At 36.3% G+C, this 12712-nt stretch overlaps 1 protein-coding gene across 1 annotated transcript in view; it reads right to left on the bottom strand.

The window, feature by feature from the left end:
- Positions 1-883: 883 nt before the first annotated feature.
- LOC129271476 (uncharacterized) overlaps positions 884-12712 on the bottom strand; it is a 29071-nt gene continuing 17242 nt past the window's right edge. The window contains exons 11-21 of the mRNA XM_064106633.1: positions 12527-12568; positions 12064-12096; positions 11415-11498; positions 9897-9980; positions 9304-9363; positions 8441-8509; positions 6638-6706; positions 5268-5360; positions 2177-2221; positions 1787-1873; positions 884-1002 (exon numbers count right to left, since the gene is read on the bottom strand). Coding sequence (XP_063962703.1) covers positions 884-1002; positions 1787-1873; positions 2177-2221; positions 5268-5360; positions 6638-6706; positions 8441-8509; positions 9304-9363; positions 9897-9980; positions 11415-11498; positions 12064-12096; positions 12527-12568 — 785 coding nt within the window. The remainder of the gene's footprint in view (positions 1003-1786; positions 1874-2176; positions 2222-5267; positions 5361-6637; positions 6707-8440; positions 8510-9303; positions 9364-9896; positions 9981-11414; positions 11499-12063; positions 12097-12526; positions 12569-12712) is intronic.

The following is a 12712-nucleotide window of genomic DNA, read 5'->3' as shown; positions in this document are numbered from 1 at the left end:
TTACCATATTCCTCGTAACTTTACACTTGTATTCATAACTACTTTATGCAGATAAATATATACAAACAACATAGCGCCTATACATATCATGGGGGCAATTTTCTTGTTATTTTGACGTAAACTTTGCTCTGAATTTTCATTCCCTTATATACTGAAAGTAACTTTGTAGATCTTGTGGCACATATTTCAAAGATGCAATAATGAATAACAGGCTGCTATACAGCTTACATGTGAATTTTGAATAAACATTGCCCGTTTCTCAACCAAATGATAATCCGCGATCACTTGTTTCGAAAGTGGGTCTGAGTGAGTAGACTATTACAACGCGATAAGAAATACCTATCGCAGTTGGACGCCAAGTAAGATTCTGACCTACATAAAAGGGTATTGTCCGCTCTATAGGCACAGTGTTATAAAACAACCACTTTTCGTATCCACTGGTGAGTGCTCGTACATTCACCCGAGTGGATGTACTTCCGCTGCAGTGAGGGGGTCTCCAATACGATTCTAGCTCTCTGATTGGATAAAACTGTACCATCACGCACTCTCCCGAGTGAGTGATGGTAAAATACGTACAAATCATTCACTCACTCGAGTGAGTGAATGAATGAAGGTTTATGGCATGAAGGGCACGTCATACTCGTCATGCTCGTGAAGGGGATGGGGCAGGAAGAGATGGAGGGAGTGAAAATTAGGGGAGAGGACATTTTATGTAATAAGATAAGAAAATGGGAAGTTGGGATAAGACGTCATTATCCCACGCAATGTGTACATTTAACTGCTCTAAAAAAATAATACTAAACAAAATTCAATAACTTCGTTATTTTGTTATCAGATTTTGATGAAAATATTCAACATTTTGCTTGGTGAGACTAGTATCTATTCAAAAATAATTATTTTCAGTCCGGATCAGTACTCCTCTCGGTAACTGACAATAAAAGTTAAACAGAAAGTTACCTGATGAACTACCTCGAGTAGGTGGACTGGCTACGTCAGAGTCGCCTACTGAATCGTAAATAAATGGAAAAAAATTACAAATATACAAGTGCTAATAACCATAACGATCACGAAGCTCAAACATGTCAAAGGGAAAGTCCAACCCAACAAAGGAGTTATATGCACTTCTTGGTTCGCTTGGTAGCTTGGTATGCAAATAAGGGATTACACCACCCACCCGAATTTTTCTTTTGTAATTTATCATATTGAATATGAAATATATTGAATTTCTTCTCATTGTTATGTGAAATAAAGTTTTATTCCTCCCTCAACGTGTGGAATTATCATTGCTTTAACGCTTTTAGGTTCAGCCAATATACAGGTCGTCTTTATTATTATCTAATTTGTATAAATTGAAACCATGAATCCTACTAGAACCACACCATTCAAACAATAAAAAGCAAAAGAAATGAGCAAGTGCTGGGTGACATCATCGACTCTCTCATTTGCGCATCTGCGCATCGCGGAATTGTGCATTAACAAATATCTGTTTTCCCCTCTATTGATTCAAGTCAACTTTTTCTAAGGTGGACTTGACATTTAAGGAACGATTCTGAAGCGGAGGGGGTGTAAACATATAACCCACCCCTGCATCATTTTGAAAACCCAACTGCTTTCAGAGCGACTATATATCCGGTAAATTCGACTTTCCAAATTCATTTGCATTTCAAATTATTAATGTTCTGCCTGTGCTTAACTTATAATGGAGAACTCTCCCTTTATTGCATAATAATAATTTATATCAATGGTTTTCAAAAATGATCTCATATTTTCCCTAATTCATTCTTACCAGTTTCTTGTGTGTTTGGAGATTGACCGGTATTAAAGCTACCCCCGGAAACGGAAGGTACGTTCTGATCAAAGCCTCCTGCAGGAGCTAAACAAACGGGAAAAGAATTTCCAAATATTGAATGAGAATGCAACCACCATACAAACTCCATGAACATAAAAATCATGTGATAATATAAATTCTACATCACACACATATAATCTTTTGTGTTGTCGTTCGTTGAGAAAATAATAGGATGATATGATTCGGCATGCATCATAGTAAAGATTGCTACAATGTATGATTTCCACTGTAATACTATCTTCAGTGTAAACAGCATGCAAATTATTTATATCATAAAATCACTTTTTTCATAAACTGAATTTAAAAAAATTGGTATATCTAATTCACCTGGTCGTTCACGAGTACGTTCTTCTTGGGTGACCTCTGCATCCCCTAGCAAGCGTGACAATGAAAATATATCATAATAAAAGAATAAAAGAAAACTCTAAAGAAATATAATCCCTACAGGCCCAATGGAAAAAAAATGATAAGAATGTGAATGACGACTTTCTTTAATAAATGCTTTGCCTCAATACTTTGAATTGCATTTTTACTATTACTAGTCGCAGTCAGTGTATTCGATTGAAAGGGCAAGCTCCAGGGTGCTTTATAAAATAACAAATTTTGATACTTTGGATTCTTTTGGCTGGGGTGCTAATGTCGTGCTTGCACATCTCAGTATGGAACCTGCTTGATATTATTAAGACAAAGATTATGCACATATATTTTTGAAAGATTTACAATAATGTGTTTTTTACCCCAACCCGCCCAGATTTCCAAGAATGTATTATTGACCTCCACCACCCCCCCCCCCTCCCCCATCCCCAACCCCCTTCGAATCTCCATATGGCCATGCGCGCTGATGGCAAGGCATTTCAGAGTAGCTGCAACAATCCGTCTTACAAAGAGTTACGATTGATCCAATCAACCACAACTTTGGACGACCAGCAACCATGGGCGGAAATCTGTCCCGAAAGGTAGGGGGGACAACAGGGGCTGATCCAGCCTTCACCAATAGGGGGGGGGGCAAAAATGTTTTCAGCCATATGTTAATCCCCGATCGGCCGCTTAAAGGTAATTTTTGTCTGTTTCATTGAAGGAGTAGTCCTCATTGTCACTTTTTAGCTTTATTCTTATAAATCAACATAAATATATAATATCATCGTCCTTATTTATATAATGCGAGCGCGAAGCGCGAGCAAAATTTTTTGGGCAAATTTATGTATTTTTTCCTAAAATTTGAACATTCTGGGCAATGTTTGTTATCCTGAAAAAGATGTATATACAACTAAATATTTACTACGAACGCAAAGTGCGAGCAGAGGTTAACTGATGGAAAAGGTACCTGTTAAAGACTGCTTGCAATTAGCCATGAAGACGTTCCATATTTCAACAATAAAATAATGCGAGCGCGAAGCGCGAGCTGAAATTTTTTGAAATTTTTGCCCAAAGACTGGAAATTCTAAGCACTTTTTGTAACTTAAACATATAATAGGTACATTACTAAACAATTGTTGCGAAGCGCGAGCGGAAAATTTTGAGATTTATAGACCTAAGAACGAGACACTCTATTCATGTTTTGTAAATCATGAAAAGGATGAGTAATTGGGGGTCTTCCTTACACCCGGTCCTTACATTAATAATGCGAGTGCAAAATGCAGCCAGAAAACATTCATATACGTTTAATTTGAATCGATCGAAAATGTACTTGTTAAGGACTGCTTGCACTTAGCCATGAAGACAATCAAATAATGCTAGCACAAATTGTGAGCTGAACATTTTTGACATTTCTACAAAAAGAATTAAAAAATTTAATCAATTTTTGTAATCGTGAACAGGGTAGCTATATAACTAAACAATTGATGCAAGCGAAGCGGGAGCAGAAAAATTCGAGATTTAGACCTAAAAACGGGACACTCTACTCATGTTTTGTAAATCATGAAAAGGGTGAGTAATAGGGGATCTTTCTACATTAATAATGCGAGCAGAAAATTTGTGATATTGTGATCTGAAACTGGATTTTGATCTAAATAAAGAACAAGTTGAATATCTGAATAAACATGCGCGTGTTTCAGATTTAGACCTAGAATCTCGGCATTCTACACATTTATCAGCGAGCGCGAAGCGCGAGCTTAAACTATTTGATATTCCGATCTGAAAAAAGAGTCAATTTCAACTATATATTTCAAACACTTTGTAGGAAAATTGTGAGGTGGATATGGATCATTAAATTAATATCTTATTTATTAATGCCTAATGAGGGCGAGAAATCTGATGATATTATGGCCTGAAAACTGGACATTTCAAGCACTTTAGTAATTATGAATAGAATGCATCAGTTGAAATATTTTTTAACCATTAATGCGAGCGCAAATCTCATGAAAATCAATATTGAGACGTAAATAAATCGCCAATCAAAATGCGATTAGCGCTATCTGCTACGTTTTGACAATCAGACTTGAAAAGGGATATTTTTCAAAACTAAATGGAATACACAAAAATAATAGGTTCTGAATAAATCGAATTTTGCAAGCGCTCAGTGCGAGTAGAAAATGTCAATAATCAGACCATAAAGCTGTCTCTTTTACAGAGCACTTTGAAAAATCAGTTTGTAAATCACACAAAATAATGAAAGTTCGATTTCCGAGGTAAACTGTCTAATGTATATTGACTTCCAAACTTGATATTTAAGCTCCATATTGAAAAATCCTCTAACAGGCAATGCAAGCGCGAAGTGTGAGCGAAAATTTTATATAGTGACATGAAAGATTCTTTTATTTTCCAAGTCTTCCTCTAATCTTATTTTATTCACTCTGGAACACTTGACAAGCAAAAAAAACCCAAAGGTTTTCACTCAAAATGTAAGGTCATTTAGTCCAAAATACACGTATTATATCGAATGTGAATGATGCAATTTTATCCATCATAAAAGGCCAAAAATAGTAGGGGGACATTTGATATTGTGTCCCCCCTACTATTTTTGGTAGAGGGGACACGTCCCCCCTGTCCCCCCTGGGATTTCCGCCCATGCCAGCAACGTCAACATCTAAAATACAAATTTGTTTTCAAAATAATGTCTAGATGTGATGTATTTTCATGTATTTTCATTTATTTTCATCATTCTCTTCAAGATTCAGTGTGATTCTCTTTGTTTACTAAGGATATTGAGCTAATTTCCTTTATAAAAAAATTATGGTATATGGATGGATTTCCATACAGTTGAGATTGATTGAATCAACCGTAACTCTTTGTAAGACGGGGCCCCGATGAGTTGCTTCTACCTCATAATTTACTCCCATTATGATCAGTCTTTGTCCGATGTCAATCTGTTAATTTGTATCTGGGTTACTATATATTATTTTTTAATGGAAAAAAATAATAGAAAACAATAGGATGATGACTGAAAAACAATAGTCTTTCTTCTTCAGCTTATTCTTACCAATTTCTGGTGGGCTTTGGGGGGTTTCTTGACCAGTATTAAAGGTACCTCCGGAAGATGATGGAACTTTCTGGTTGAAACTTCCTCCGGGAACTAAACAAAGATTTGGAAAAGTATAATCATATAACATAATATGAAATAGGACGACATTTATGGATGAGTTAAATTCGTGAAGAATATACAGCGTGATAAAATTAATATTGATAGGGAGGTCCTCGCCACACGACGGATTCCAGAACATAGAAAAATGTATCGTCAAATGCGCTTCATGCACGGGCGTAAATCCGTGACTGACGTCATGCTTTTCATGTGGGGGCGGATAAATAGATCACCCCCCCCCTCCTGAAAAATAGATGTGACGCAATATGATGATTTACGCCGGTGCCTTCAGGGCAGTGGACAACCAATAAGTCTTTATCGAAAATGATGAATCAAAACATCAGCTTCGACCTGCATGGACAAAGAACATCTTTGCAACTTTTCGTCCGCTCCGGAAACTAAGGACGAAACCTCTGTTCCGGTTCATCAATTTTCGACAAAGTCATTCCAGCTGCTCATTGTCAGTTGATGGGCATTTTTTCATTACATTAACTGCGTTCTTGAGTCCCCCGTACGTCGCGGAGCGAATAGGATGATAATGATTCGGCCTGCATCACAGTAAAGTTTTCTACAAAGTATGAATTTACACTGTTTTACCATCTAAAGTGCAAGCAACATACAAACATTGAATGTAAAAGTCAGTAATAGAAAAGTGGCACAAATATGTAACCACATGCACTGTTCAAAATAATTTAAACAACGCTGTTTACTATGTGAATCGCACAGTAGCTATTTAAACCGTTTAAACCAGTGTTTAAAAATCTTAAACAACCGTGCTTAAATTATTGATAATTAAATATTTGAATTTAAACTTTGCTGATTAAGATTTTAAACATTTTACTACAGTGCGATTCACATAGTAAACAGCGTTGTTTAAATGATTCTCAACAGTGTAATTAAGTAAACAAAGTAAATTGCTCTTGATGGACGGAATGGCATTAGACTAAATGAAGGTAGACCATGTGGTGAGTGGATGAGTTGGCAGTGGACGAATTGACAATTTACCATGGGTTCCGTGAGGTGCTGCGTGTTTTTTTCTCCATTGGCAGCACCCCATGTATTCTGGTAGGTAGTAAAAAATTGAGAATTTTAAGGAAATTACTAATATTTTGTAGTGAAATCCTATCTGTGTGTGTTTTTTGCTTGTCAAATTTACATCAGCACCCCCCCCCCCCCCCCGTAAAAAAATCGTTCCCAGTGCCCTGTGATTACTAGGTGAAATTAATGTCATTAAAAGAAAAATTGCAAAAGTCCGTAACAACAGATCTTACCGGGTTGTTGTTGACCGGTGTTAAAGCTACCACCGGAAGGTGGTGGAACTTCTTGTTTGAAACCTCCAACTAAAAAACAAAAATGAAACATGACAAAATGATAATGAACGATAAAGATAAATTCGCGAATTTACATTGGATGAACTCGCATATTTATAAGAAAGACATATATACTTCATGAATTCTGGCCTAAACTCAATCTATTTCAGGAACTGGGAGTCGACATAAAACTGTGATCTCAAACATGTCATAAGATTATTTTTTTCAAAATTACCAAATATATTGCACATGTGGTTGGTTTATTAACATGATTAAGGAAGTGATTGTTCTATATATTCTGAAAATACTTCCTTTCGTATGTTAAAATTATCCAGCTTAAACTCTTTAAAGGGATTGATTACAGTAACCAATATGTTGGTGAAAATATCCTACCAATAAAAATGGTCAATATAAACCGAACTTTCGGGTAGATTCTAACCAATAAACTGCTTGATTTTGACCAATCCTCTTATGAGAGTGTTTGGCATGGCCCTGGAAAGTCATTGGGGGTGTTGGGTTCGGTTTATTTTCAATTGGTCTAATGTCAATTCGTCCAGTTGTCAACTCTTCTACTACCATTTGGCGCATACATTCGTAATTCCGAAGCTTCGTTATTCCGAAGGTTCGGATATTCCGAAGGTTTCCTTATTCCGAATGTTCGTATTTCCGAAGGTTCGTAATTCCGAAGGTTCGTTAGTCCGAAAATGAAATGAGGTTCGTAATTCCGAAGGTTCGTTTGTCCGAAAACGAAGTGAGGTTCGTAATTCCGAAGGTTCGTTAATCCGAAAAAGAAATGAGGTTCGTAATTCCGAAGGTTCGTTAGTCCGAAAACTAAATGATTAACTAACCTTATTTCGTTTTCGGACTAACGAACCTTCGGAACAATGAACCTTATTTCTTTTTCGGATTAACGAACCTTCGGAACAACGAACCTTATTTCCTTTTCGGATTAACGAACCTTCGGAACATCGAACCTTATTTCGTTTTCGGATTATCGAAGCTTCGGAATAACGCCACAAATGTTCGGATTAACAAACCCTTTTACGTTTTCGGATTAACGAACATCGAGGTATAGGCAATTTGCGTGTTTCGGAATTACGAACCTTCGGAATAAAGAACCTTCGGAATTACGAAATGTAACCCCATTTGGTCTATCATCAGTTCATCTACTCACCACATGGTCTACTTTCATTTAGTCTAATGCCATTCCGTCTAATAACTGGTTGGTCAAATAGCCATTTAGTCCCTACACCATTAGTCTAATTAAATTAAACTTAAGTGTTAATTGTGCAACAAGAATGAAAAGAAAATGGGTATTAGACCAACTGGTTATTAGACGAAATATTAATAGACGAAGTGATGATTGGACCTAACGGTTGTTGGACTAAATGGTTGCTAGACGACACCTTGATGGACGGAATGGCATTAGACTAAATGAAGGTAGACCATGTGGTGAGTGGATGAGTTGGCAGTGGACGAATTGACAATTTACCATGGGTTCCGTGAGGTGCTGCGTGTTTTTTTTCTCCATTGGCAGCACCCCATGCATGTATTCTGGTAGGTAGTAAAAAATTGAGAATTTTAAGGAAATGACTAATATTTTGTAGTGAAATCCTTTCTGTGTGTGTTTTTTGCTTGTGAAATTTACATCAGCACCCCCCCCCCCCCCCCGTAAAAAAATCGTTCCCAGTGCCCTGTGATTACTATGTGAAAGTTAATGTCATTAAAAGACAAATTGCAAAAATCCGTAACCACAGATCTTACCGGGTTGTTGTTGGCCGGTGTTAAAGGTACCACCGGCAGGTGGTGGAACTTCTTGCTTGAAACCTCCAACTAAACAACAAAAGTGAAAGATTAAAAACATGACAAAATGATAATCAACAAGATAAATAAGATAAATATACATTGGAGGAACTCGCGTATTTGTGTATCCCTCACTAAAGAGTCTTTAGTCTTTAAAGGAGAATGAAACCCTTGAAACCAGCTGAATCCATTTCAAAGAGAAAAATCAAAGAAACATATTGTTGAAAGTTTGAGGAAGATTGAATGAATAATAAGAAAGTTATGAGCATTTGAATATTGAGATCACTAATGCCATGTAGATTCTCCCATTGGCAATGCGACAAAGATCTGTGATGTCACACACGTACAACTCCCTCATTACTTTAGTACTTATTTAACTTATATTCTCATTTTTATAGAGTCTATCACAAGGTGAGGTGTTCTCTTTATGAGAGGACAAGTACAGAGGTTTCACAACATTATATCATTGATGAATCGTTTGTCATATGATTAGAATGAGCAAAAAGATATGTTTTGGGGTATATTTTCAGTGTCCAAAAGGGGAGAGTTGTTCATCTGTGACATCATAGATCTTGGTCGCATTGCCAATGGGAGGATCTCCATAGCATTAGTGATCTCGAAATTCAAATGCTCATAACTCTTCTATTGCTAGTCCTATTTTACTCAAACTTTTGTTGATCTTATTCTTTGATTTTTCTGCTTTCACAAAAGCTAACTTGCTCCAAGAGTTTCATTCTCCTGAATAGGTGAAATTTAATCTTTGGGAGGGGGAGAGGGTTCAAAGAAACGAAATCTACCAAATCTGACTAGATAAAATAAGTCACCTGGGGTCTCCGGCTGAGGACGAGGGCGCTGTGGTGGGGTTTCTCCTACATCTGCATTTCCTGTTAAACAAAAAATAGCAATTTAAAAGACACTAAAACACTCAAATTCATTGTCGTTTCTTAACACATTGAAATGCAGCTTTACATTCAATTTCACATGTACATTTTTTACAAGATGGAATTTCAGCGTGTTTATATAAAAATAGAAGGAGAAATAAACCTTGAATTTCGTTAGTTATTTCGGGTCAAATTGTCAATATCGCGTTTCCCCAGATCTCAGTCGAAAATTTTATTGACACGCATGGGGTGAACTTAGACATGTAATGATGTAAAATATACCCTTTTCAATGGTTACTATTCCTTAATGTACTTTTAAAAGACAGCTGTTAGAGAAAGTATCTTACCCCCCCCCCCCCCCTTGAAAATATTGAGGCGTTTCAGTGTGATGCAACGAGTTCTTTCATCTAACATTTTACTGTTTATTCATTCTTATTTATTTGATCGTGCCCACTCTCAGTCTGAATATAAAACAAACGTAGATTATTGTGTCGATACTTGGAACATTTTATCGCATAAATCCAGTTTATTCTTACCAATATCTGAAGATTCAGGGGTTTCTGGACCAGTATTAAATGTACCGCCACCAGCGGATGGGACTTCTTGTTTGATACCTCCAACTGAATAGTAAAGGATGAAAATCATTATTTTTGTAACAATCAAACAAATTCTCTAAGTAATCAAGTGAGAATAAAAATAAAAAACTGCATGAATTTCCTGCCTAAACACTACTGACCCGAAATCATTTTACTTCTTTTTTTTTCTTTATCGGATTGTATAGGTTGATTTGATTTTTATTTGATATACATATCATCTTCATTAGATATTAACGTTTCATTGCATTAAAGAGAAAGTTACCCCTGAAAGAGGCGGAACAACACAAGAGAAACATAACTATTCAAACTAGCATAGAATTTGTATTAATTGTTAGACGTTTGAATTATGTGGCGTCAAATTCGAGCAACTTCCATATAGATAGCCTTTATAGTGTCATTACAAACCGCTATGGCCCGTATTCTGAAGTCGGGTTTAACTTAAACTCAGGTTTAAAGTTGTGGCCGGTTTAAGTATGGAGAACCAATTGCTACATAAATCACTAACAGTAGAGATAACATACTTCAGCTAATTTGGCTCTCAAATCATTCATAATTGTCTGGGAAGTATAAAAAGATTATCGTCTTCACCATCGATGAACCAGGAAAGAGCACAGTAAACATAAGAAACATACAACTTAATAAAACTTTTGATACTTTTGGCCTCCCATATACTTAAACTACAACTTTAAACCTGAGTTTAAGTTAGACCCGACTTCAGAATACGGGCCTAAGAAGAGTATATAGAGGTTGAATTTATCAGCTTATTTGGCATTCCAACATTCACAATCATGTGGAAATAATAATTGAAATAATTTTCTTTGCTATGTACAATAGTGTATGGTCTACCTGATACACAGATTAACAAACTGCAGAGAATACAAAATTCAGCAGCTAGGCTTATTGCTAAACGTCGTTCACGTGAGTCTGTCACTCCACTGCTAAGGGAGCTTCATATATGCTAAGGGTTCGTGAACGAATCGATTTTAAGATCCTCTTGCTTACTTTCCAATGTTTGATAAAATCAGCTCCAGTCTATCTTCAACAATTAATATCAGAATACTCACCCTCCCGCAACTTGCGCTCATGCAAAAAATCACTCTTAAAAGTTCCTGCCATCAACACCCAGTCTTATGGTTCCCGATCTTTTTGTTCAGCATCCCCTCAACTTTGGAACAACCTTTCTCAGAGCATAAAACAAGCAGACTCAACTGACAAATTCAAATCTATGTTAAAAACTCATCTTTTCGTTAAATAGATCGTCCTTAGCATATGCGGCTTCAACTGTCTACTTTCAACTGTTAACATGTATAATTTGATTTTAGCTGAAATTTTTTGTCTTCCTATGTATTTTCCTTAAGCGCTTAGATACATTCTTTGTGATAAGCGCTATATAAATGATGTTAATTATTATTATTATTAGTGTACGCCATATCACCATTCCCCAAAGGTTATTCTTACCAATGTCCGGAGATGGAGGGGATTGCCCGCCTGTGTTGAAGCTACCCCCGGGAGGGGGTGCCACTTCTTGTTTGAAACCTCCAACTAAACCAATCAAAACGAAATAGAACAAAAAGGCCACAATAATATGCAAAATCTAGATGAAATTCTTATATCAAGAAGAATATAACTAAACATTTAATGAATAGATTTGTTGGAAAACTTAGAATGCATTTTTATAGCAATATGCCACGCGAAATCCCTTTAATCTCTCTGATCGGTAGTCTGAAATCCAGTTAAACTTATCAAACTAATTGAATTTGAATATGAAAAATAGAGTATTATTATATTGCACATGTACCCATTTCTTGCTCATAGATAGAGAAATGCATGTAGAGGAGAATTCAATTGCTCCATTAGGCTTTCGTCGGGGGGGGGGGGCACCATAACAAATTCTTCACTTTTACAGGTAATAAACAACGAATTGAATTGATTAAAAGAAAATTGTATGAATATCTAAAAACTAAAACAATTACGAGATAATCACACATGAAAAGCATGAAAACCTGCACAATTTGTTGTGTATTAAATACAAAAAGGGGCCGTAATAAAAGTTTTGGAAATACGAATGAACGAAATGAAGTGAATGAAAGTATGATTGATGATTTACCTGGATTTGCAGGAGCCGGTGTGGTAGTCGGGGCTACATAAAAAACGAAGGAATGTATTAAGATATTTAAACATTTTAAATTAACTCTCTAATTCACGTGCGCCGTTTTCATGTGATTTTTGTTCCCTCGGGGGTTGGGGAGACGGCCTATTTCTATTTACACACGCTGCTGTACACGTCCCCCCCCCCCCCCTACCCTTTGGACCGCCGCCCATGTAACTATAAAGCTCTGAAATTTAGGGCTTCTTTTAAACATTCCAAAAAAATCAAAAGACACAAAGATAAATGAAATCATCATAGGTCCATAAATCATTAATTAGTGTGATGTTAAAAGTCTCTTCTTTGATATGGATGTGTAAGAACTTATTTATTTGAAAGAAATCTTTACATTCTGAGAGTCCAGTGCAATATTTGGTCGGACATAGAATGTATAGAAATTAAATGAATGAATAAGGCAGTGTACCTGGTCGTGGGCGAGTAGGTGGCGCTTCGACGTCAGCGTCCCCTGATAAAAATGATAGGAAAGGGAATGAACTTCTTTTTAATGTGAAAATCAATGTGGAGCTGAAATAGAGAACAATCCAATGCATTCATAATGAAATAATTTCAATTATTATTTAAGATTTTTCACTATTTCAAAATACATAAC

Source organism: Lytechinus pictus, chromosome 11 (genome assembly GCF_037042905.1).
Source record: "Lytechinus pictus isolate F3 Inbred chromosome 11, Lp3.0, whole genome shotgun sequence".
Lineage (NCBI taxonomy): Eukaryota > Metazoa > Echinodermata > Echinoidea > Temnopleuroida > Toxopneustidae > Lytechinus > Lytechinus pictus.
This window is presented reverse-complemented; position numbering and strand designations above follow the sequence as displayed.